General features: G+C 42.8%; 1 protein-coding gene across 1 annotated transcript in view; it reads left to right on the top strand.

Annotated features, from left to right (window-relative positions):
- Positions 1-27,393, top strand: part of LOC126232135 (uncharacterized) — a 55,271-nt gene that overhangs the window by 8,443 nt on the left and 19,435 nt on the right. The window contains exons 2-3 of the mRNA XM_049942443.1: positions 2,270-2,397; positions 16,374-16,549. Of these exons, the coding sequence (XP_049798400.1) occupies positions 2,270-2,397; positions 16,374-16,549 (304 nt within the window). The remainder of the gene's footprint in view (positions 1-2,269; positions 2,398-16,373; positions 16,550-27,393) is intronic.

Here is a 27,393-nt window from a genome sequence, read left to right as displayed (position 1 = left end):
CACTGGCTCCGAAAGCTTGCCAATCACAACAGTTTCTATGTGTGTTCTGCCGCTGCTTCGTGAGTCGATTCTTTTATCTATCCTATTAAATAATTTTATCAATGATTGTTTGATTTCGTTGTTACAAAACTGACAGTTGATGTTAGTTGACTTTGTTTCGCCGTGAACATCCTCTACTCTTCATGTTCTCTTTCATTTTTCCGCTGAACACCACAGAACGCCCTACACTATGCTGCTTGTGGTGTGGTGTCAGTGGTAGCCACAGATCTCAACTCAGGTTACACCGGTCTGATGGCTGGTGAACTTCCCAGCACTCTGTTGTCTCCACCCCAACCCATGGCTATACATTCTGCAGTCGTTGCCCCACAGCCAGATGCCAGTGTAATGTGTCGGTACGTTTTTTACAGACACATAAAGATGCACGTTCCTTGGACTTTCTCTTTTGCGATTTGCCACTGAGTAATCCCAATAGCATTAGGAACAGAACAAACATCGTGTACACACATCATTCTCCATCTGTAGCAATGTCTTTTTTGTACTAAAAATAGGCTCGCATAAGAACGAAATGTCAAAAATCTGGCACAGGCATAAAAATAATGCAGTATTTTTCTTAAAGACGTCGTATCTGCCGTTAACTGTAATATTATTTGTTTTCACGACTACATTTTCGATCCTAAGTCCCTTATACAGGTATACAGCAATAACCGAAAAGTGAAGTGCAGATAGCATGTATAGAACGCCACTATCCTCCCATACATGAGGCAGTTATATTACAAAAAATGCTAAAAACAGCACATCACTTGCATCGGGCCACTGGAGGTGTCAAAATTTACGAATCTTCTGACGTGTGTATATCTCACTGTTGTCTCTGTATGTTGAGTCTCCTAACTCTGAGAGTACATCAACATCAGATGAGCTCAAGGATCATAGCAATGGCATAAGGTAAATTTATTGTTACTGATGTTAACATCGCTAACATGAATCTCCTCAAATCACTGTTCATGTTGTTTATACGACAACTGAGGCGGTTGGTGGGGAACATATTCACAAGTCGTTTCTTCTTCGCCCTTAGCAGTGATTATACATCCCACAATAAAGGTTTTACATCAGAGTATCTTAACATTTCTTTATTGTGATAGTGCGTAATAGTACATATGGTATCCATCGTCAAAGGCGTACAGTAGCTTGGGTGCTCATAAAAACATGGCAGTAATAATCATATATATATATATATATATATATATATATATATATATATATATATATATATATATATATATAATTTTATATGTGTATTCTTTGTACCACATTAACATCACAAAGGTATAAATCGCATTCACAACAACTTTCGTACATGAATTGATCCACTGGACAAATAAAAAGAAAAAGGAGTACAAAAAGTGAGATAAAAACATGTGATGGGATACTTGTCACAAATTACAGAACATTATGTGTATCATCATGTAATTATAAAATGTACCGTTAATATGTAAGGTACTGTACCAGTACAAATGTAGTCATACATTTCCATGGTCCTTAGAAAGTTTAGGCCGAGAATGGCTTTTTCTGCTACACTTGCAAAACACCTTATTCAATTTTTTACTGAATTACTAAAATATATTAGTTATGTTAAAATAAATACATTCTAAATATAAAAACGTTGATGAGTGGACATAATTCTTCCTCATTTCCATACATATCATACAACTCACGGGAAACGATGTAAAGACTACTCACATTATAAAACCAGCATAGACACGATTCTGTGCAAATCGTTACGTCCTATGCTTGTCAGTAAGTCAAAGTCAAATAGCCAAACTATACATCCTCATTTGTGTTACTTTCTATTATTAGCACATAAAACTTACTGGAATTTATCTCGAGATCCCTTATTTCTTAAATCTGTCTTATTGCTGGGCAAGTCGTGTGTGTGATTTTTTAAGTAGTTGTATATTTCCACTTCTTCAGGTATTTTGATACTTCTACCCTTAGGTTATTTTTATTACTGGATCTACGTTAGGTGATGGTACTACTCTCTCTTTGCTTGATGTGCTCTTTAAATTTGTCGCTGGAATATGAGCTTTGTAACGTCCGGTCAAGATGTCCGTGCTGTAACTCATACGATTACTGACATTGTGTATTGATCTAGTTTCAAAAGGTAAATGCTACCTGCATACACTTTGTGGGGGCAGAAAGTGAAAGCTGTGCTTCCTACAGAAATCTGATCCACTTGCTTGTTCACCAGTCCGTCGTCTCCCGTCTTGTGCAGAACTGCAGGCCCAGGCGGCTGTTTTCCGGGAACGACTCTCCAGCTACTGGCGGGACTTTGCGCAGCTGCTCTCACTCGGTGCGACGCACGCCCCACAGCTGTTGGTTCCCCTCGCATTCGAACGTATGGTAAGTGGAGTTTTTTCCTCCTCTTATAAACTGTATTATACGTACAGGGGGGTGAGAAAATGACACACACCACCTGGTCAGTTCTTGGAGAGTCTTTCCCAGTTTACCTGCTTCACACTGTAGCTATCTTTGGCTCTCCAGTTCTAATACTAACCATCTGGAAGAATTCTGAACCAACCTCTACTTCTGTGAGCCTTTTGGGGCTATGATACAGGGAGGCTAAGCTCGGAATGGTTAGAGGTCGAAGAAAATCGTCTGCATCTTTTTTTCTCGTATTTGCTAGCTACTTCTTTAACAGATTCAGATAACTTTGTATACAGTCCTGCTTTAGAAGCTGAAGGATGTTAGCTTCATATTTAGTGGAGAGTGGTCTAGAGTCTCAGTGTGGCATTTCAAGTCTCCATCAGCATCTTCTCTTCCTAAGAATCTCTACTCCATATGGAAGGCCTATAAAATTACTTCTCTCAACATGGAGGTTCGTCAACTTCAAATCTCGTAATGAACCTGTATACATACCACATAATTTATACAGTTCGTTACAACTGCTCAAACTCTTCTTACCTTAACATACACGTGCTATGTGAACACATACACTGGACTCGCATTCGGGAGGACGACGGTTCAATCCTGTGTCCGGCCATTCTGATTTAGGGCACGGCCGACTTCCTTCCCCATCCTTCCCTAATCCGATGAGACCGATGACCTCGCTGTCTGGTCTCCTTCCCAAACAACCCAACGTTAACACATAGAATGGCCACTGTGCATTATGACTGTTTGGATTCTGACAGTAGTATACATGGAAAGCAAAAGGACGCAGTATGATCTGTGCCTTTGTGTAACTTTTTGTGGCGTATGTAGCAACGTGCCAGTCCATAAACTATCATGTGAGCCTCATTTTGGATCCTTTGAGAAGAGAATTAGGCGATACCTGTTTTAGTGAACTGAAAAGGTTCTGGGTACATTAAATCTTTTTCCTATAAATATTACGGATGTTTGCTGGATGGTAATTTCAACGATTGATAGTTGCGGGTTCCGCATTTAAGAATGGTTTCTGCCGACATCGTATCATGTCCTGTCATTACATCTTGTTTTCGTTACCATCATCCATGCATTTCACTGCAGCAAAGGCAATTTACCTGATACGTGTCCAATATTTTGTAGAGTTAGTACCTCACAGCTTGCGAGAATGTTTAAAGGACGACTTCTTTATTACATTTGCGGTGCAGCTACGTTTCGTTGATCATACACTGCACCTGCTTAGGAAAAGTGTAATTGCGAAAAGTTATTCCGTGAAACCAATGTTGTACAGATAGTTTCGATTTAAAGACACACTTTGCTTTCTGAATGAAACTTAAGTCTTCAGACAGCTGCAGCAGTCTTGAGGTATTCGTATTCGAGATAATTCCTCTTGTGGTTCTTCACTACAGCCCTGCAGAGTAGTACGGCAAAGCGTGCTGTGGCCCAGGTAACGACGCAGCTTACGATTTTGACACTGTGCCCCTGGTAACTGGGCTCTCACATAATACTGTGTACAAATATGTATGTATGTATGGTCAGAATAGTTCAAATGGCTCTGAGCACTATGGGACTTAACTTATCAGGTCATCAGTCCCCTAGAACTTAGAACTACTTACACCTAACTAACGTAAGGACATCACACACATCCATGCCAGAGGCAGGATTCGAACCTGCGACCGTAGCAGTCGCGCGGTTCCAGACTGAAGCGTTCAGAACCGCTCGGCCACACCGGCTGGCATAGATTAGGTCTAGATGGCAGAAAGCGCAGTGGCGCCATCGCAAGGACGACGGATTCAACGTTTTGGAAGGTGCAGATTCAAAAGTGTGCACCACCTTCCAATACACTGCTCCTGCACAACGAGGGAAATTCTGAATTTTATTTTTCGTTTTCTATACTGCTTATCGACTTACCGGTAAGAGTCGCCTGCAGTAACGTGTCACCACTACAGTGCTTTTGGGTCGGTCCGTACGCCGGGCCCCCTACTGTGTGGACTCGGCCCGTGTCGCTCGCTGGCCTCCCTCGCCCTGTGTTGTTGTGACGCCCACAGCCGGGATGTCGGAAGCGCGAAGCGGCTCAGACTGCAAACGGGATGTTAGCTGCCCGCTGACCGCTAACTGCATGCTGTCACAGCGAGGACATGACGCACGTCCCCCCCCCCCCCCCCACACACACACGCACCATGAACATATAAAATACTTTCTTTACACGGATGCATATTGTACATGTTCCACACGAAATATATACTCTCTCTCTCTCTCTCTCTCTCTCTCACACACACACACACACACACACACACACACACACACATATGGACGCACGCAGTGTCCAATGAAACATTCATAATCTCAAACATGCACTCAGAACTGTGACAAACAGCTCATCAAACTATTCCACACACACCCAGTCAAGTAGAACACCTTTTTACCTTTTTACTAACAAATAAACCCACCCAGACACATCAGTAAATAGTCTGGATGCAGCAGATTTCCACACCTATGCCCCCCGATGAACCACTTGTGATCGTGATAGGACACCCCTGCTTCCAGCTGGAATTGCAGTATATACCTCAGTATATAACCTCAATCGAAAGGTCTCCTGATAAGCATTTGTGGTGCAGCGCCAATCCCCTAGAGGAGGCACCTGTTGAAGTCCCTGAACGTGAAAGTCGTTCAGGCTGTGCAAATCACCGTGTCTGTCATGCAGACTTGTGGGATAGTCCAGCTCTACCTCTAGGACATATCCCTCAACAGCATCAGCAGCCACATATTTGATCTCTTTCCTCAGGCTGGTGAGTTCCCCTTTGGACATCCATGAGAGCCCTTGAAAAGGGAGACTTTGTTGCATGGTTTGCCTTTAGAGACAGTTTACATCCAGGTAAAGAATGAAACTGAAATCGTCAGACAACCTGTACTCCCCCTAGATTATTTGCAAGTTATTTGCCTTGGCATACCTGAGCACACATTGGCAAAGTCACTCGTGGACCGCATGTTCCAGGAAGACATGCATCTCAACGTTGGTCAAGAATTCGCTGCTGGCTTGTGTCTTTCTTAACATGGCATCCCACGAAATCTCAGCCATATGCTACAGAACTTCTCGATGTTGCCGGTCAGATGTACATTCGTGTTCATCATTTTACGTGTTCTGATAAATCAGAGATGCCGAAGTCCTGCTGTTCATTCACTAAGTGCCCGTTCTTTCCATTCATTATGGAAATGCCTCTTAGTTTACTAGAGAATCCAGATATTCGTATGGAAAGACCCCTTCTCCGTCACAAGTTGAAACTCTTGAAACTCTACATCATCGAGATAAGTGGCTCCCTTTGCTAAGAATATCTCCAGGACGCGTTGGTTCAGCAAATTTATAAAGAGACGTGAGCATGAAGCGTTGTGAATCCAGGAAGTGGTGTGATCCTCTTTGAAGCGGCATGTATTTGTCAACGGTGTCAGCAATGACACTGATCTTATCATCCTACTACCCAGACTCGTCAAAGTGCTGAACTAGAAAGTGGGCATCATGCTCACTGAAATTGTGGAAAAGATGGCTGTGTGCTGTGGCAGTTGGTACTTAAAGTTACATGGGTTGTCAGCTGCACTCTGGGACTTCCCCGTTACGTGGCAACAGACCCTACAGGGAGCTTCCTCACCTCTGTCCAGTCACAGTCCCCAGGTATAACGATCAGCTGCCTGCTTGTACAGTGCATCATTCTCCTTCACGTTGGTCATGAGGACGTTTTCACTATAAATGTTATAAACATCCCGTACAAGACTTTCAAGCTCAGTGAGCAGCCATCTCGCACTATTCCCTTGACATAAGATTTTAATTTTAGTGCACAGAACTTGATGGCTAGCCACATATCGTATGCATCATTTTGTGACAGTGATATGGGAGGCAGAGGCACCACGTTCACACTGTACCACAGGAGCTAGGAGGCGCTCTAAATCGACGTAAACGACGAACGGACAGAAGTGTTGGTGAGAGGCATTCTTAAACTTCGAGAACCGTTTATCCTTGATAAGCATTTCCACACCTATTGTTTCCTGGCTCTAACAGTCAATCAGGTGTCTTTCAAGATACATGCTCTTGGTAAACGACTTGAGACATCTACAGCAAAAATATCTTGCACCTTTTTGGTTTTCATTTCAGAGGAACGTAGGTGGGACATGCATTTTATCGAAACGTTGTGTTGCTTATCGTATTCAGAGATTAGCAGCAGGTCTACACTTTTTGGATGTTTCTCGGCTAATATGGACAAGAAGAGGGGACCACCTAATTTACGCTCGACTTCTTTGTCGATGTGCCACACAGCGTGTTAATGTTTGTCTTCTTCTTATGGCTTTCCTACATTCGGCCATAAACGAGAAATTAGAACGTCAGTGGACATCTGGTGTTTGTTGTGTATCTGTATGCCCTGTACTTTTTGGTTAATTTCTATCACTAGTGCGAAGCAACCATGGAAATCAATTTAAATTCCTCTTATCATGATTCTGGGCATTAGGACATGCTTTTTGTTAGCAGTATATACTTTTGAAGAGAGATGTAACTGGACCCCACAATAAGTTGATCAAAATCTTATGAACATAAATCAAGGCAGAGCATACAGCTGAGTGTCTTACAGGACCCCCTTTCCTGCACCTCAGAAAAGTGACTCAGTATGACCACCCTGGTATCGACTCACCCCATGACGTCACGACAGCTCTCACCCTAACTTGGACAATGCTCTTCCCCTCAACAACACGTCGAACTCCTATTAACTCTGCACACAAGAAGGAGAAAGAGACGCAGTTGATAAGTATCTAAGGAAGGAGAAATAAAAATCCGTATTTGTATGATAATAATAATAAATTCTGAGTACTTACAAGTAAAACTGTTGTTGTGTTCATTACTGGAATACACTTCCAGCAACTCATCATCAGTGGGCATGTTTGTCATTAAGGGCATATCCAGCATGGGAACTAGAGGAGGTGTATGACGTCGGCAGGGGAATGTGTCTGAAAGAATACAGACAAACCCAAAACGAAAACACAGGTGCAAAAGAACTAGTAGCTGGTGGTCGTGTCAAAACACCGAAATTCGCATTGAGAACATCTACAAACTAGAGCATCTCAAAAATAACAAACAATTTAATACTGTAGAATAAGCGATATCTGCCTCTGAACAATCGAAGTCGTTCCCCAGAGATCATCATCATCGTCATCATCATTATCAGCTGCTGGGTTCAGATCCCACAGCGAGTAACGCCTCCTCGCACCTAGAAAAGAAGTAGAACCCATAAGAATCACTTACACTACAAGCCATTAAAATTGCTACACCAAGAAGAAATGCAGACGATAAACGGGTATTCATTGGACAAATATATTATTCTAGAACTGACAGTGATTACATTTTCATGGAATTTCGGTGCGTAGATCCTGAGAAATCAGTACCCAGAACAACCACCTGTGGCCGTAATAACGGCCTTGATACGTCTGGGCATTGAGTCAAACAGAGCTTTGATGGCGTGTACAGGTACAGCTGCCCATGCAGCCTCAACACGATACCACAGTTCATCAAGAGCAGTGACTGACGTATTGTGACGAGCCAGTTGCTCGGCCACCATTGACCAGACGTTTTCAATTGGTGAGAGATCTGGAGAATGTGCTGGCCAGGGCAGCAGTCGAACATTTTCTGTATCCAGAAAGGCCTGTATCCAGGACCTGCAACATGCGGTCAGGAATTGTCCTGCTGAAATGTAGGATTTCGCAGGGATCGAATGAAGGTAGAGCCACGGGTCGTAAGACATCTGCAATGTAACGTCCACTGTTCAAAGTGCCGTCATTGCGAACAAGAGATGACCGAGACGTGTAACCAATGGCACCCCATACCAACACGCCGGGTGATACGCCAGTGTGGCGATGACGAATACGCGCTTCCAATGTGCGTTCACCACGATGTCGCCAAACACGAATGCGACCATCATGATGCTGTAAGCAGAACCTGGATTCATCCGAAAAAATGACGTTTTGCCATTCGTGGACCCAGGTTCGTCGTTGACTACACCACAGCAGGCGCTCCTGTCTGTGATGCAGCGTCAAGGGTAACCGCAGCCACGGTGTCCGAGCTGATAGTCCATGCTGCTGCAAACGTCATCGAACTGTTCGTGCAGATGACTGTTGTCTTGCAAACGTCCCCATCTGGACATGGCTGCACGATCCATTACAGCCATATGGATAAGATGCCTGTCATCTCGACTGCTAGTGATACGAGACCGTTGGGATACAGAACGGCGTTCCGTATTACCTTCCTGAACCCACCGATTCCATATTCTGCTAACAGTCATTGGATCTCCACCAACGCGAGCAGCAATGTCGCGATACGATAAACCGCAATCGCGATGGGCTACAATCGGACCTTTATCAAAGTCGGAAACGTGATGGTGCGCATTTCTCCTCCTTACACGAGGCATCATAACAACGTTTCACCAGGCAACGCCAGTCAAGTGCTGTTTGTGTATGAGAAATCGAATGGAAACTTTCCTCATGTCAGCACGTTGTGGGTGTCGCCACCGGCGCGAACATTGTGTGAATGCTCTGAAAAGCTAATCATTTGCATATCACAGCATCTTCTTCCTGTCGGTTACATTTCGCGTCTGTAGCACGTCATCTTCGTGGTGTAGCAATTTTAATGGCCAGTAGTGTATAAACAAAAACACTATAGAAAATATGTATAGTTGCTTTCATCCTCAGCCAAGGTGACCATGATGAATGACGTCACACCGTCGTCGGTAAACAGTGACTACAGTGCGGCGTCATCATTGTTACCCAACGTGCGTGGCCATGACTGCAGTCACCATCGTCGTCACGGATACCGCACGAGCGCTTGACTCCGATATCAGGGCTGGCTGGCAGTCGGAGAGAGAGAAAGACTCGGGTCGCCCTCCGCAGGGCTGTTTACAAAACCCTTCAGCCACGCAGCGTGCGCTGATCAGCAATTCAAGTCGCAGTTCATCACGCTTCTTCTCTCACCACTAACATTACTTACACATAGCGCATTGCGACAGTGCCCAGCGTGTTGGTACACATTTGAACATGCCTCTCTCAACTTGCTACTACTCTCATTACTTACCAAGCGTGGACGCAAGGCAGCACAAACGGGTTTATTTCTCGTAAGAAGAAGAACTTCTACATATTAAACGAGTGGGATTGTGCTGTGACAGAAATGCACGAAATGGAATATGCTGGCTGCAAGTAGCTGCTGATCGGTTACGTTTTGAGTGACACATTGCAGAAACTTGGGAAATCGTCTCGACAGTTCTCCAAAAAGAGTGTAGATGTCGCCTGGTAAATAAACACAGCTGACAAAAGAACTGTAAAAAATGAGCTCGGGAGTATCTAAACAAGAACAAAAATTTTATTAAGAAAGTAATATTTGCACATATCTGCAACACAAGTAAATCCAGTTTTCTCTCCAGCACCGTACACTTGCTTACGATGTCGGACTGACATACAGTTGAATGATTCCAAATTCAGGATGGCAGTGTTCTTGAAAATATCCCACATTCACACCACCACCTCACGACCTTTGACGTGCATGACGCTCTCTCTGTGATCACAGTTTCGGAGTGACGTCAGCATATCCTCACAGGTCATTCCTGTATCGTGGCGGCTACTGCGATAGTGGAATCGAGTCAGTCACGCTACTGTCTTCCAAGACATGTCACACTTCATTGTTCTGAGCAGCTGGGCGGAAGTGACAACTGTGTAGAAACTTGTCGAAACACAGACTGAGTCGATGCGTGTGACAACAGCTACACCTTTAATCATCTTTAAACATGAAGCGGCCGCACTCGTCGTGGAGGCCTCGCCCGTGAGCAACAATGTTGTACCAGGAGGCAGGCAGCTTGGACCCTGGCAAGCAGGTCTTCAGCTGTATCTACAGGTGTTTCGTACACCTACATCTTGACATAACCGCAGAGAATGAAGTCCAGGGTTGTAAGATCCAGCGATCGCAATGGCCATCAGAGAGGACCCCCCGTCTCCAGTCCTACAATGAGTGTGAGTATTCTTCAGGTGCTTGCAAACATTAACATCAAAATGGAATGATCTTGGATAATGCCCTAAAATACCTTCACTGAGAATCTTTGCTGTTGGCCGATATGGGTGGCGTGGGTGTTGTCCTCATTCTAGATCTGCCTGTTTGCCTTTTGAAAACAACATCACGGATGAATGAGGCCTCATCCACAAACAATACAAACTGTATGTAGTTGGAAAGTACAGCGCTGTGAACGATACTGGATTGACACAAGCAGACATAGGGCTCAAAATCCGTTCGTCCCAGTGCTTGCACATTTCACCTTTGATTACTCATTGTGCGCTGTACACAGCAACACACCTCACCATGAACACGACACAAGCTATCTGATGCAATGGACAGCTGACAGCAGGGTCAGTGGTGTGCTTGCGGCACAGGTTAATGCGCCACTGCGATGCTTGAGTGCTACGAGCCTAGTTGTGCACAGTAGGTCCGTTTGGTGGTCAGGTGTGTACACTGTTTATCAGCTGCTACTGTTCGAGTGCACAACGGACACCCGAGATCTTTGCAAGGGTGTGAAGAACTGCAGGCATCATTGCAATACATGCATTCATTCAGACTGACCGTCGTTACTTTGAAGAATTGCTGTGAGCTACATTGTTGTTAGGTGGTGTATGCTGTGTATGTCCTCAACACAATAAATATGCACTTTCGAGTATTGGTTCCCTATCTCAATTTAATCTACTGTGCAACCACTGTCACCTGTTTCAGTGTGACCCAAAAGGTTTGGGGACTCCACGTACAGAGAACAAGAGCAGTTCCGTCGCACTTCCCTCAGACTCTCCCGACGGCACCCATGTCTGTGGTGAGCACTCACCTTCCAGAACAACACACTGGGTGATGCTAGGGTAGATAGAAGAAAGGAAAACAGAATGGGCAAGTGCGAGAGGGACTCACGCACTAAGGGTTCTGTACAAACTCCCCATCCTGGGAATCGAGTTTCCCAATGATTTTTGCCTGTTATCGATACTTTGTAACGTTACTGGCAAGATACTGATCCCAGCTATACCAAGATCGATTCAGAAATTCTATGTTATTTCCTCAGCCCAAACAAACAAGAACAAGCAAGCAGAGGACTTTAGTTTACGTATGTAGGGAGAGAAGATTTAATAACACATTTTTGTTTACGTACTAAATCATGAATACAACATACAATTTATTTTTGGATGCAGTAATGTCCGTATGTTATTCTTTCAACAGGTGATGAATACAATGTATGTCCAAATCGAAAACGACATTTTTATGTGATATAATTACAAGTTAACAAGTTTCAGATTTTTTGCTTTACTTGCACCGGAAAACTTAGTTGTTGCCAAATCTCATGATTCCAAGTCAATGGAGGGCACCCTATAGGTTTCGATGAGTGAGTTTTCGATTATAAAACACGAGACATAAATAGCCATATCTGTTGACTGGAGTCAGTTATAAGCTTACAACTTTTACGCCGCCAAGGGTCCGTATACCTTTGTATGTGACATAATTTGAACATGATACCCAGATCTGATCCAGAGAAAAAGATTCCCAACAGATGGACAGACAAATACACTGATAAAAAATAATACGAAAAGTATTTTCAAGAGTTATAAGGTTACTAATTCCCCCCCATGAACCATGGACCTTGCCGTTGGTGGGGAGGCTTGCGTGCCTCAGCGATACAGATGGCCGTACCGTAGGTGCAACCACAACGGAGGGGTATCTGTTGAGAGGCCAGACAAACGTGTGGTTCCTGAAGAGGGGCAGCAGCCTTTTCAGTAGTTGCAGGGGCAACGGTCTGGATGATTGACTGATCTGGCCTTGGAACATTAACCAAACCGGCCTTGCTGTGCTGGTACTGCGAACGGCTGAAAGCAAGGGGAAACTACAGCCGTAATTTTTCCCGAGGACATGCAGCTCTACTGTATGATTAAATGATGATGGCGTCCTCTTGGGTAAAATATTCCGGAGGTAAAATAGTCCCCCATTCGGATCTCCGGGCGGGGACTACTCAAGAGGACGTTGTTATCAGGAGAAAGAAAACTGGCGTCCTACGGATCGGAGCGTGGAATGTCAAATCACTTAATCGGGCAGGTAGGTTAGAAAATTTGAAAAGGGAAATGGATAGGTTTAAGTTAGATATAGTGGGAATTAGTGAAGTTCGGTGGCAGGAGGAACAAGACTTTTGGTCAGGTGATTACAGGGTTATAAATACAAAATCAAATAGGGGTAATGCAGGAGTAGGTTTAATAATGAATAAAAAAATAGGAGTGCGGGTTAGCTACTACAAACAGCATAGTGAACGCATTATTGTGGCCAAGATAGACACAAAGCCCATGCCTACTACAGTAGTACAAGTTTATATGCCAACTAGCTCTGCAGATGATGAAGAAATTGATGAAATGTATGACAAAAGAAATTATTCAGGTAGTGAAGGGAGACGAAAATTTAATAGTCATGGGTGACTGGAATTCGTCAGTAGGAAAAGGGAGAGAAGGAAACATAGTAGGTGAATATGGATTGGGGGGAAGGAATGAAAGAGGAAGCCGCCTTGTAGAATTTTGCACAGAGCATAACTTAATCATAGCTAACACTTGGTTCAAGAATCATGAAAGGAGGCTGTATACATGGAAGAAGCCAGGAGATACTGACAGCTTTCAGATAGATTATATAATGGTAAGACAGAGATTTAGGAACCAGGTTTTAAATTGTAAGACATTTCCTGGGGCAGATGTGGATTCTGACCACAATCTATTGGTTATGAACTGCAGATTGAAACTGAAGAAACTGCAAAAAGGTTGGAATTTAATGAGATGGGACCTGGATAAACTGACTAAACCAGAGGTTGTAGATAGTTTCAGGGAGAGCATAAAGGGACAATTGACAGGAATGGGGGAAAGAAATACAGTAGAAGAAGAATGGGTAGCTCTGAGGGATGAAGTGGTGAAGGCAGCAGACGATCAAGTAGGTAAAAAGACGAGGGCTAATAGAAATCCTTGGGTAACAGAAGAAATATTGAATTTAATTGATGAAAGGAGAAAATATAAAAATGCAGTAAATGAAGCAGGCAAAAAGGAATACAAACGTCTCAAAAATGAAATCAACAGGAAGTGCAAAATGGCTAAGCAGGGATGGCTAGAGGACAAATGTAAGGATGTAGAGGGTTATCTCACTAGGGGTAAGATAGATACTGTCTACAGGAAAATTAAAGAGACCTTTGGAGAGAAGAGAACCACTTGTATGAATATCAAGAGCTCAGATGGCAACCCAGTTCTAAGCAAAGAAGGGAAGGCAGAAAGGTGGAAGGAGTATATAGAAGGTTTATACAAGGGCGATGTACTTGAGGACCATATTATGGAAATGGAAGAGGATGTAGATGAAGACGAAATGGGAGATAAGATACTGCGTGAAGAGTTTGACAGAGCACTGAAAGACCTGAGTCGAAACAAGGCCCCGGGAGTAGACAACATTCCACTAGAACTACTGATGGCCTCGGGAGAGCCAGTCATGACAAAACTCTACCATCTAGTGAGCACGATGTATGAGACAGGCGAAATACCCTCAGACTTCAAGAAGAATATAATAATTCCAATCCCAAAGAAAGCAGGTGTTGACAGATGTGAAAATTACCGAACTATCAGTTTAATAAGTCACAGCTGCAAAATACTAACGCGAATTCTTTACAGACGAATGGAAAAACTAGTAGAAGCGGACCTCGGGGAAGATCAGTTTGGATTCCGTAGAAATGTTGGAACACGTGAGGCAATACTGACCTTACGACTTATCTTAGAAGAAAGATTAAGAAAAGGCAAACCTACGTTTCTAGCATTTGTAGACTTAGAGACAGCTTTTGACAACGTTAACTGGAATACTCTCTTTCAAATTCTGAAGGTGGCAGGGGTAAAATACAGGGAGCGAAGGGCTACTTACAATTTGTAGAGAAACCAGATGGCAGTTATAAGAGTCGAGGGGCATGAAAGGGAAGCAGTGGTTGGGAAAGGAGTGAGACAGGATTGTAGCCTCTCCCCGATGTTATTCAATCTGTATATTGAGCAAGCAGTAAAGGAAACAAAAGAAAAATTCGGAGTAGGTATTAAAATTCATGGAGAAGAAGTAAAAACTTTGAGGTTCGCCGATGACATTGTAATTCTGTCAGAGACAGCAAAGGACATGGAAGAGCAGTTGAACGGAATGGACAGTGTCTTGAAAGGAGGATATAAGATGAACATCAACAAAAGCAAAACGAGGATAATGGAATGTAGTCAAATTAAATCGGGTGATGCTGAGGGGATTAGATTAGGAAATGAGACACTTAAAGTAGTAAAGGAGTTTTGCTATTTAGGGAGTAAAATAACCGATGATGGTCGAAGTAGAGAGGATATAAAATGTAGACTGGCAATGGCAAGGAAAGCGTTTCTCAAGAAGAGAAATTTGTTAACATCGAGTATAGATTTAGGTGTCAGGAAGTCGTTTCTGAAAGTATTTGTATGGAGTGTAGCCATGTATGGAAGTGAGACATGGACGATAACTAGTTTGGACAAGAAGAGAATAGAAGCTTTCGAAATGTGGTGCTACAGAAGAATGCTGAAGATAAGGTGGATAGATCACGTAACTAATGAGGAGGTATTGAATAGGATTGGGGAGAAGAGAAGTTTGTGGCACAACTTGACTAAAAGAAGGGATCGCTTGGTAGGACATGTTTTGAGGCATCAAGGGATCACAAATTTAGCATTGGAGGGCAGCGTGGAGGGTAAAAATCGTAGAGGGAGACCAAGAGATCAATACACTAAGCAGATTCAGAAGGATGTAGGTTGCAGTAGGTACTGGGAGATAAAGAAGCTTGCACAGGATAGAGTAGCATGGAGAGCTGCATCAAACCAGTCTCAGGACTGAAGACCACAACAACAACAAGGTTACTAATTATGGATTTTAAGATTTTTTCCTTTATTTGCACTGTGAAATCTGGCTTCTTCCAAAATGTCATGATTCTATATCAACAGGGATGGCCTTACAGATTTTTGTGAGTGATTTTTCAAGTATGAAAATGTGTAATTAAATGGCCATATCTTTACTGCATTGACTTAGAAGCCTACAATTTGTACAACGCCAAAGGAGCATAGACCTTAATATGTGACATAAATGTGAACTTCGTACCCGAAAATGGTCCAGAAAAAATTATCTTAACACTCGGACAGTCAATACATTCCTTCAAATCTGCAATATTCGAGACGTGTTCAGATACAGACGACATTGTGTTAGATGACGAGCAACAAACGGAAATTTTCGGCAAAAGCGATCAGCCAGGCAACAGACAAACGCTACAAAATTTTGAGTCAAACTGACATTTCGTGTGTGCACAATTAACTGAGATAATGTTTCAGATATGGAGCGGCTGATGTCTATTGTTGCGTTTGTAGAAGGTCATAACGTGTATTCAGGTTTCTCACAGCGTTGGTAACGAGTAGGATTTTGACGGATTTGTCAACAGTCTGGCCATTCTATTTTCGAAAATCGTTCAAAAGTTTGAATAGAATCTCCTCAGAGTTCCTGCCACGACATGTGGCTTTACACGTAGGAACTCGACGCTGCTGGCTGGTCCAGTACATTTCAGTTGGATACATCGTCACGGGAGTATACATTCATACATTCAGACGTCTGTAATGTCAACTACCAAGAAATATCTGCACCTCTCTTATCGGATGTCACAGTTTGAGAAATGTATTTATTTAATAAAACCCCACTAGGCATCTGCTTTGCGTTAATGTTTTTATGCCTGTACAAAACTGAATGTACTACACTCATGCGCTGGCAGTAATTCCAGTGTCATGTAATAGTGCTACATGTAACTGTATACTAAGACAGGCTGCTGCTTGTGGATGTTATGAAAGTAATTTGAACTATTTTCTGTGGGTCTCAGGGTAACCACGCAAGTGATCAGCAACTCCACGGTTGGATTAAGGACGTGGAACGTGTGAAAAACATGCTGCGCACGAAATTAACCGGATGTGTACAGGACATGCAATCAGCCAGCAAACAGGTGGAGCACTACGAGGTGGAAGAAGACAAGGACGGGCCAGGGCACTTGATACTCAGGTATAAACCAGTGTACACTCAAATGTCTGTCGTACCCACTATGGTTTATTGGAGTTTATCTCACTTTGATCCATGGAAGTATTCATTAAAGTTATAGAAAACACAGGGATCATTTAATTCAGAATGGAGTAAAGAACTAGCATTAATAGACAGTACTGAAGGACATGGTTACAGAAACTCGTGATTTACAAAGGTTTTTGACTCCGTTTAGCCTTCGATTTTTTTATTCGCATTGTGTCTTAAAATGTGCAACGTATTACGTAACAGACAAGCAGAGAAAACTGACACAAAAAACGATGTTACTGCATTTACTAGAGAAAGTATTGATGGTTACAGACACTTCCGAAGTTTTCATAATTTGTGGAAACAATGATGTGGAACCTGACACAAAAAGCGAGCGTGTCTTATTCGGGACAAAAAAAAAAAAAACACTTCGGGAGAAATTACGGTAATACCGTGTAGTTGCGACTCTAGTCCAGATACTGGCATCCAGTCGGTGAGGAAGTCATGTTCATCTCAATAGATGGAGGAAAAATCTAAGCAGCGATGAGGGAAGATGGGAAGACGTCAGCAGAGGCAGGAAGCGGATAGCCATCGTTCTTATATTTTGTCCTGTGGTTGGTGTGTTTAAATCAGTCCGTAGCATAGAGCGTAAATACTGGAGGTTGCGAGCGGGAGGAAAGCGGAATAGTCTCTCGAGTGGTTGACATATGGAACCGTGGAATGGAGTAGTGTAGGAGATATGTTGGCACTACGGAGGGTGACCAGGTGGCTTCCTGTGTGGGAATGGGCAAGCTCCCAGCAGGCACCCCACGTCTTGTGGCGGTGTTGTTGGATTCTTTTAGGTGGCTTATTGTGGGATAGCTATGGAGGTGGAGAACATGGATTAGGATGGACAATTAGACTAAGTCGTGATTACTAACAATAGGATGAAAGACTTCTGCAGTTATATCTGAAGAGGTCGGTAGGGGAGTCGCTTTGGGATGAGTGTGTCTGGGAAATGGACTAGGTCTTCTGAAACGAAGGTGATCAACCGACATCCACAGTTGAGTTCATCATGAGAATTGATGTGGGTAAATAGCTGTGGAGAGGCAGTGGTCAGTGTGAGGAACGAAATTATGTGCTATAGGATGATGACAGAGACAAGCAGTAGGACAGATCACGGCCAGGGTGGTAAAATACACACTCAGGATAAAGTATTATGCAGGATGATTGAACATGATTTGTAGCCAAGTGGAGCTGTTTTTGAGGAACGGTATTGTTACTCCACGATGTTTATCGTGTGGGGATTTTTGGTTTGCTACTCCACATCTGTCATCAGAACTGTGAGTGGGTTACTGGTTCACTGTGTACGGACACATGCAGATAGTGTGACGGGATAAAACTATCGATATTTTGTCAGGCAGTGGGAATGAACAGTGGTTGGGAAGGTGAACTGAAAATCGGAGATGGGTAGATTTCAAGACAGGGGTGCACTACACAAAGGAAGCAGCTAATCGGATAGCAGAGTACTTGTGGAGTGTACATGGGGGGTTTCAGGCTAGCCAGTAGTTTGAGGTACTCTTATGAACACTCGCCAGTTGGTACACATTTAGGGAAATCAGATAGCTTTCAGAGTAAAGTCAGTTCGACTCTGAAACTTTCATCAGTCAACTCTCGAAGTATTTGTAACATAGTTCCCAAATTTACTCTCCTCCATGAACGTTCTCAGCCTCAAATTATTCTTGAATTGAGAGCTGGCTAAGACCCAAAGTAAAAGAACTCTGAGATATTTAGCGAGTCTTGGAATGTTTATCGGAAAGACATATTCGACGCCGTAGGAGGGGAAGTGTTGATTGCAGTTGACAAAAAATATTCTCTTTACTGAGGTTGAATTTGAGTGCTATAGTGAAGTTACGTGGTCGCACGTAACAGGACTAGGTGAAACCATATCAGTTGTTGGATGTTTTTACCACCCACCCGACTCCGCTGAGACAGATGTGGAGCCATTCAAAGAAGGTAAATAGTCAGCATTGCATAAATATCCAGATCACGCGACACTAGCTGGCGGTGACCTTAACCTACCGAGTATAGACTGGGACGTCTATGGATTCACTGTAGTTCGTGCAGACAGACAGTCTTGTGAAGGACTTTCGAACACGTTTTCCGAAAACTGTGTTGAGCAGCTAGTTCGGCAGCCAGCACAAACAGGCAGGACCTTATCGATGGCGTCAGCATAGAGATGGGGATTAGTGATCATGATGTTATCATAGCGACTATGGTTACGAAAGTCAGTAAATCAGTCGAGAACGCTAGGAGAGTTGATATGCAGTTGTCAGCGTCTCATTTAGACAATAAAATACAATCATTTAATTCCAGAATTATGGCCATATATGAATTATGGCTAAAGTTTAAAGAGACTGTAAATCGTGATCCGGAAATGTATGCGCCTACTAAGTGGATGAAGCGCAGAAAAGACTCATCGTGCTTTAATAACAAGATTCGGAAAATGCTGAGGATCGAAAGGCTGTTACATCCTCGGTTCAGAAGAGAACGCGCAAATGAGGACAGAAAGATTTGTAGATATTCGTGCGTCTGTGGAAAGATCTGTGCGCGAAGCATACAACTGCTACCACCGGAGAACCGGAAAAAGTTTTGCTCCTCTGCAAAATCGTTAAGCGGATGTAACGCTTCTATTCAGTCACACGTTGACCAGTCTGCTTTTGGCGGTAGAATATTCCAAAAGGAAGGCCGAAGTTAAAAATTCCTCGTTTAAGAAATCGTTCACGCAGGAGAATGGTACAAACGTGCCGTCGTTTGACCGTCGCACAGAGTCCCGTATGGAAATCATAGTAATGAGTACCGCTGGCGTAGAGAAACAGCTGAAACAGCTGAAAATAAATAAGTGGCAATGCCTAGGTGGAATGCCAGTTTGGTTTTACAAAGAGTAGTGTGCGGCACTGGCCCCTTACTTAGCTTGCATTTACCGCGAATCTTGCGATCAGCGCTAAGAACCAAGCGAGTGGAAAAAAGTGCAAGTGACTCTAGTGTATAAGAAAGGTAAAAGAACGGACCCACAAAATTACAGACCAATATCCCTAACACCTGTTTCCTGCAGAATCCTTAAACATATTCTCAGTTCGAACATAATCAACTTTCTTCAGACTAAGGAGCTTATGTGCACAGATCAACACGGTTTTGGTAAGCATTGCTTCTGTGAAACTCACCTTTTCCTTTTCTCGCGTGAGAGCTATGGATGAAGGGCAACAGGCAGATTCCATATTTCTAGATTTCTCGAAAGCATTTGACACGGTGTCCCATTGCGGGGTGCTAACGGACGAACGAGCACATGGAATAAGTTGAGTGACTGCAGGTTGACACAAGATGACAAAATTTCTAGTTGGTGTGATGAATGGCAGGTGGCTCTTGCTGTAGAAGAAAGCGGATAAGTAGCAAAAACGAACCCGTAATATCCGGATACGGCATTCCAAGTGTTCTGCTTACCACAGTCACTTCGTTTAAATATCTGGCCGTAATGGTGCGAAGCGAGATGAAATGGAATAAACATTTGAGGATTCTGGTAGGGAAGGCCAACGGTCGGCTTCGGTTTATTGGGAGAGTTTTGTGAAAGTGTGGTTCCTGTGTGAGGGAGACCCCGTATAGGACGCCAGAGCGACTTCTTGTTCAGCATTGCTCGAGTGTTTGGGATCTGTACCAGGTCGGATTGAAAGAAGGCATCGAAACAATTCAGGCGGAACAGGTACATTTCTTACCGGAGGTTCGATCAGCATGGAAGTGTTACGTATATGCTTCTGGAGCTCAGCAGGGACGAAGACACTCATTTCGAGGAAAACAACTGAGAAAGTGTAGAGAACCTGGCTGCAGAGCGATCCTAATGACGCCAGCATATATTTCTGGTAGGGACCACGAAGACAAGATACGAGGAATAACGGCTCCTAAGGAGGCATATAGACAGGTGTCTGTCCCTCGCTCTGTCAGCGGGCGGATCAGGAAAGGAAACTACTAGTTGTGGAACAGGGTACCCTCCGCCACGCACCGCACGGTGGCTTGTGGATTATGTATGTAGATGTAGATACAAAAGACGAGAGGAACTATTGGTTTCATGTCCGTAAATTTAGTGAAATCATTTTTGGCTTGGTTTCATTTGGAATCGTGAGGTTTTATCTATTATATTTCATTTGTTTAGTCTTATGACTGCATGCATGAGGGTTGTGGTGTAATAGGTGGCCCCAGTTGGGTGTAGATAAGGACATTGACAGGAGAGTATGGCGGTGGTGACGAAGCTACAGCGGTGGTGGATGTGGTTGGAACTAGAGGTGTACAAATTCCCCTTGCAGCCTGCTTGTCCCTAGCTCCTCTGCAACCATTCATGCAGGTCAGCCTGCCGCGACGTAAACACAAGAGTGCGCGTGTACTGAGGCATAGTGGGCAATGCGGCCGATACGGGCTCCCGCAAGCCCGGGCTACCTGGGTTCCTGCAGGCCTGCCAAGCTTCACGGGACCCGCTCAGCTTGCTGCGCCTGACAACAGGTTGCGCTGTCAAGCTACCGTGACTAGAGTAGCCAGGTAGTTAGCCTGCAGTTCGTTTATCGCAACGGTGGAGGCAGCACAATGAATAGGTCGAACTTTAGTGAGAGTGAAAAAAAAATTGACAACTGGCGAATACATGCTGGTAACGAAACAGAGCACAAGTGCCGCATGGGAAACGTTTTCGTGTGTTTATGAGGCCGCTTCAAATAAATCGGTAGGTGTATCTCAATGCAAACTATGTAAAAAGCTCTTAAGTACTTATTCGGGAACCTCGAGTATGTTACGACATGTGTTCAAATTTCACAAGCAGTTCCCTCACTCCGTAAATATCGTGAAAGAGGACAAAGATTTAGTGGCCGAAAAGTGCGTCGAAATGTGTGCTAAGGACCTGAGACCATTTAGCAGTATAGAGGGAGAAGTATTTCTTAATTTAGGGCAGACACTGATCGACATAGGTAAAAAAAATGGCTCAGTTGATATTAAAAATGTTAGGCCTTCCCGAGTGACAGTAGCTAGAAAAGTTCGAACCTTAGCTGATAAAATGCGCAGCAAAATGCTCCCAGATATAGTGGATGCGATTCGTTCTGGTATATGTGCCAGTACAATTGATCTATGGACAGACAATTACAAAGGGGTGCATTACATGTCCGTGACAATGCATTACATAAATTCAGGCTGGCGTTTGAATAAATATGTACTGATGTGCTCTGCGTTTCCCGACTGCCCAAAAACTGGCTCGAATATTCGAAACGAATTGGAAGATGGCTTAGAAACTATGGGTGTTTCTCGGGAAGACATTGCCAAAATTACGTTTGTCACAGACCAGGGCAGTAACATTGTCAAAACTCTCGAAATATATCAGCGTCTTCCATGCATGGCTCATAGTATAAACAGTCTGTTCTGAGCGAACAGTTTTTGAAAGAAAATGTTCCAAATATATTAGGCATTCTTAATACAGTGCGGGCTACGGTTTCGTACTTCAAGAGAAGAGGTTCAAATGGCTCTGAGCACTATGGGACTCAACTTCTAAGATCATCAGTCCAAGAGAAGAGGGCTCTGTGAGAGACTGAACTCATCTTTAAAGCAGTGGGTTTCAACTCGTTGGAATAGTTATTTTGACATGCTTGTATCAGTCCATTCTCAGATTGATCCAGTGTTTTACATAATGAAGGTGCCTCTGATAAGATGCTTGGTTATGACCACCATCTACCTGGCCAGCTTATAGAATTTCTTAAGCCGTTTACAGAAGCCACAGTTGATCTAGAGGGTGACAAGGAGCGAATCCTACATTTAGTTCTACCGTGGTTTTATGCCTTAAAAACTCACTGTACCGTACGGGATAACGATGAAGAGGTTTGTAATTTTATTCCATCTGAATATTGTAGAACCACTTGTGAAATATGTATGTTGAGAAAATGTATTTTCAGGACATGAAACCTTTGAAACAAGCCGCCGATGCCTTCCTAGGACAGAAAATGTGCGTTAGTATGTTGCATAAAATTGCAACGTTTATGGTGGCTAACTACCGCACATTAAGAAAGTTAACCGAGGATCAAAAAATTGAAGTTTACCAAGCAGCACGACAGATGTGTGCTGAAGGTAAGCTCCTAAGATAATGCATATATTCTTCATCTACATGCACATGGTTACTCTGCAAGTCACACGCAAGTGCTTGGTTGAGGGTTCATCGAACCACTTTCAACTTATTTGCCTCCTATTCTCGAATTTCGCGCGGGATAGAACACCTACATCTCTCTGTCTGAGTGCTGCTTTTTTGTATTTTATTCTGATGATCATTTCTTCCAATGTACATGGGACTCAACATATATCTTCGAATTCGGAGGTGTAAGTTGGTGATCGAAATTTCATATATAGATCGCGCCACGTCAGAAAACGCCATTGTTGTAATGATTCCCATCCCAACTCTTGTGTAATTTCCGCGACACTCTTTCCCCTGTTTCACGATAATACCAAACCAGCTGCCCTTATTTAGACTCTTTCGACCTCTTCCGTCAATCGTAAGGCTCTCCATCTGTGTAGCAATGCTCCAAAAGAGTGTTTTGTCATTAAAACGCCTACAGCATTTTCTGTGTGTGCATTCCTATTTAAGTAGGTCGTAATTGTAATCAGAGGTATTAAGTAGAATCTACAGCCTTTAGATTTTACTGGTTGATCTTGTAAACGAAATTTAACGGACTTAGTTTAGTACACACAGGGATAACCTCGCTCTTGTCATTATTTATTGCCAACTGCTAATTTTCACACCAAAAATATATACCTTATTTAAATCGTCCTGCAGTTTTGATCTTCTGGTGACTTTACTGGACGATAAATGATAGCATCATCTAAAAACTATTATAATTTCAACTATGTGTAGTACGATCTTCACATTATTCTGCAAATATTAATTGGAACCTGTACAGTTTCAGTACAAGTGCCCAATCACAGCACCCAAGAAACAAATCCAGGGTCGTACAAAATGGCGAAATTTGAGGACTGGGCAGAAGAGCCTCCTCTCCTACATGATGAAGTGAGCAGATACTTGCAAGAACACTGTGTGAACGAGGGAGTGGAAGAATAACTCCCAACGACTTCCTCGACTTGCGTGTGTGGCAAGAAGAAAATTAAATATACCAGCCACTAGTGCCTCTAGTGAGAGAATTTTTAGTTGCGCTGGAAACCTAATTAGCGAAAAACGATCACGTCTTAATCAATCATAATCATAATCATGATCATAATCAATTCAAACACTAATCAGCAGACACATTAAGAATACAGTAGAACATTAAACAGGAAACTATGAGTTTGAGCGCAAATTTACTAATTAAGAGTGCAGATTTCTTTCTTGTGCTTTCTGGGCGTCAATTTCTGAGATAGAAATTTTGTAATGCATACAGTTCATTTTTATTTTAGACTAAACTTTTTGATTTAAATCCTCCCAAGTGACATTAATTATTGTTTGTAAACCATTTTCTGTTACTTGTGTTTGCAAAAGTAGCCAAATATTTTTAGTAGTATCTGTTTTGGCCTAAATAATACTTTCAGGGGAACTGAAGGAAAATTTGTAAATATTTTGTGTTGAAAAGTGTTCTGCAAAATAAAATATTCATTTGTGGATTAAGGCAATACACATTATGAGTTTAAATTACAATTTATTTTGTTGAGTTCCACACACACATTGCAAAATGTAATTTTATTCTGGTATTTCTATATTAAGGGGAATCCCACATGCAGAGTCAAGATGCTGAAGACCTAGACACTACAAATGCTCCTAAAATGAAGAGCGTCTTTTTCCATGAATGTATTGTAGTAGAAATATAATGGAAACTCTGAGCCACTCTCCACAGCGTCTGCATCTGCACCATGAGGATTCAGACTCGTCGTTTAGGTCTGTGTTATGAGGGTCTACAGTCACCGTTTAGGTTTGAACCATGCAAGTAAACACTCGTCGTCTTAGTCTGCATCATGATGGCCCGAAATCTGGTCCCTCATGACGCAGACCTAGACTACAAGTGTGGACTCTCATGACGCAAACGTAGGCGCCGCGAAAAATGGCTCAGGGTCGCCCTTGTATTCCCAGTACTATAGTTTTTAGACGAACTGGATACGAAACACGTCCTTCGATTTTGTTAAAATGCATTTTGGCAATTTAGAATGATTTTGCCAACTTCGAATGAATTCACAGAACCAGCAAAATACATCCTGGAAACGTAGTTAAATATTTATATAATTGGTGTCATACTTGGCTGAAACATACTAAAGTTAAAGAATCTAGACTTCCAAAATCTTAATTTGGTTCTCATTGCAGTACAGTGGTTAATAGGGGCGTAGACAATTTATTCTTCTGGGGAGGTGACCAATCTTCTTTTTGGGGGGTGGAGGTTCACTTCTTTAGTACAAATATCCATCCGTTTCGGTGTTAAAAAGTGCAGCACAGACTGCATTGTGTTGCCTGGGCATTTATTTATTCCATACTCTCGTAGTCCATCTTCCCTCCCCTATTTTCTCTCTATCCATTTAGTCCTCTCCCACTATCTCTCTGATCACCTCCCCCCCCCCCCCCATCCCTTGGCCAGCCGGAGTGGCCAAGCAGTTCTAAGCGCTACAGTCTGGAACCGCGCGACCGATACGGTTGCAGGTTCGAATCCTGCCTCGGGCATGGATGTGTGTGATGTCCTTACGTTAGTTAGGTTTAAATAGTTCTAAGTTCTAGGGGACTGATGACCTCAGAAGTTAAGTCCCATATTGCTCAGGGCCACCATTTGAACCATTTTTGAACCCATCCCTTGGCCCATCTCCCCCCACCCTCTATCCTTCTCCTCGTCCTCTCTCTGTTGGATTCCGCCACCTCAGTTCATCTCCTCTTCACCTATCTATGAAAACTCATATATATCTGTCAACTTTTGTGGTGATCAGTGAATCAGTGTCAAAGTTTATTGTTAGGTAGCATTTACTGTAATACTTTTTGATACGCAGCATTGATAGTTTTGTTTTCTGGTGCGTAAACAAATGACGTTGAAGGTGTCCCGACAGGGGAATATGCGACATACAAATGGCCATGTGAAAAACATGATTTTCAAGATTGATACCACAAACATATTACAACTGCCCTTGCGATTTATCTATCGACATGGCAAATGTAAGCTGCACTGGAAATTATAACCGTTTAAAGTCGAATGGCATGTCGGTCGGAATCTTAGTGATACTGGAATCAAACTGTCTTCACCTTTGTACTTTCGTTTTAAAATTGTGGCTTCAATTATGTTGTTCTTTAATTTCTTCCCCGCAAGCCGGGTGCCATTACAAAGACGTGGCTGGTTTACCTTTCGCAACATAATGATTGCCGATCCGACTTAATTACAGGTTGGGAGACGGTAATCCGGGGAAATCCAGCGAATTTAAAAATTCCGTAGGATAGTTGACTACATCATCTTGGTTAGTAACGGAATAAACCGACTTGTATGTCAGCAATTCGCCAGGTGTCATATTTTGAATCTGAAAATTCATTTCGTTAACATCAAGGTTTTTTGCAGCCAATATAACACATTCACTCAACCAAAAATGGTTTGCAACTGTTAAACGACATTTGCTGTGCGCGAATTGTCAAACACGATGACTGTAAATGTGTCAGACAGCTCTCAATCAAATTTCAAAGAGATCATACACATCTCGTTTAAAAGAAATGTATGTATATACACATACACACACACACACACACACACACACACACACACACATATATATATATATATATATATATATATATATATATATATATATATATATATTCAAAAACCTTCTCCATGCAAAACATGCGTACATAGTGAACTTTCATGGTAACCGGCAAACGATGTCAAAATCTTTTGTAAGGTACTCTATTCAATGTACTGTCCGAAATATTATGTAGACAGTGATGTTCCTCTTGATGGTCAAGTGTGCAAAATTTCTTCAAGATCGGAATAAAATTGTAGGTTGGTGTAGAAGTGTGTAAGTAAAGTACCCTCCCCTATGCACCATTCAGAATTTTAAGCAGACAGCGCCCTTCATCCTGCTTAGAATATCAAGTGTGCCAAATTTCATCAAGATCGGAATAAATACGTACAATTTGTCGAATTCCGTTATGTAAAGGAACCTCTGCCATGCACCATACGAAATTTTATGTAGACTGTGACCTTCCTCTTGGTTTCAAGGTATAGTGTGCAAAATTTCATCAAGATTGTATGCAATACAAACACACGGACACAATGAAAACGCACTTTTAGTTTTTGTCCAATTTTCTAATTTTTCGGGCGATTTTCGAAAAATTTTATTTCATAAAAACCTTGTCCTGAGAATTACGAACACAGTAAAAAAAATTTAGCCGAATTGGTCCAGCCGTTCTCGAGTTTTACGCTTATCAACACATTTGGCAATTAATTTTTATTTATATAGATAAGAAGCCCGAAATATACGCGTATAGGAAGAATATACAAATAAAACCCAATATTTTTTTACCTGAAATTATATATATATAATGTTGGGGTTTGTCTTTTGGTGCTCAGGTAAAATAAAAACTTTTGATTAACGTTCATAATACGACAATGACGCGCGCCGACTAAACGGCTGCGTAGCGCAGCTCAGCAGTAATATGGGCAGGCAAGCAAGTTTCCCGCAGCCCGCCCGGGTTGGGTTCTGCTTGGCTTGGCTGGGAGTGAAGCAGCCTGCCCGTTCTCTTGACAACGCGCGGCGGCCTGCCCGCCTGGCCACCGGGCAAGCATGGGCGGGTTAAAAGCGGAACATGTACACCTCTAGTTGGAACTTCCTGCACCGGCAGT

This window comes from Schistocerca nitens, unplaced genomic scaffold (genome assembly GCF_023898315.1).
Source record: "Schistocerca nitens isolate TAMUIC-IGC-003100 unplaced genomic scaffold, iqSchNite1.1 HiC_scaffold_448, whole genome shotgun sequence".
NCBI lineage: Eukaryota > Metazoa > Arthropoda > Insecta > Orthoptera > Acrididae > Schistocerca > Schistocerca nitens.
This window is presented reverse-complemented; position numbering and strand designations above follow the sequence as displayed.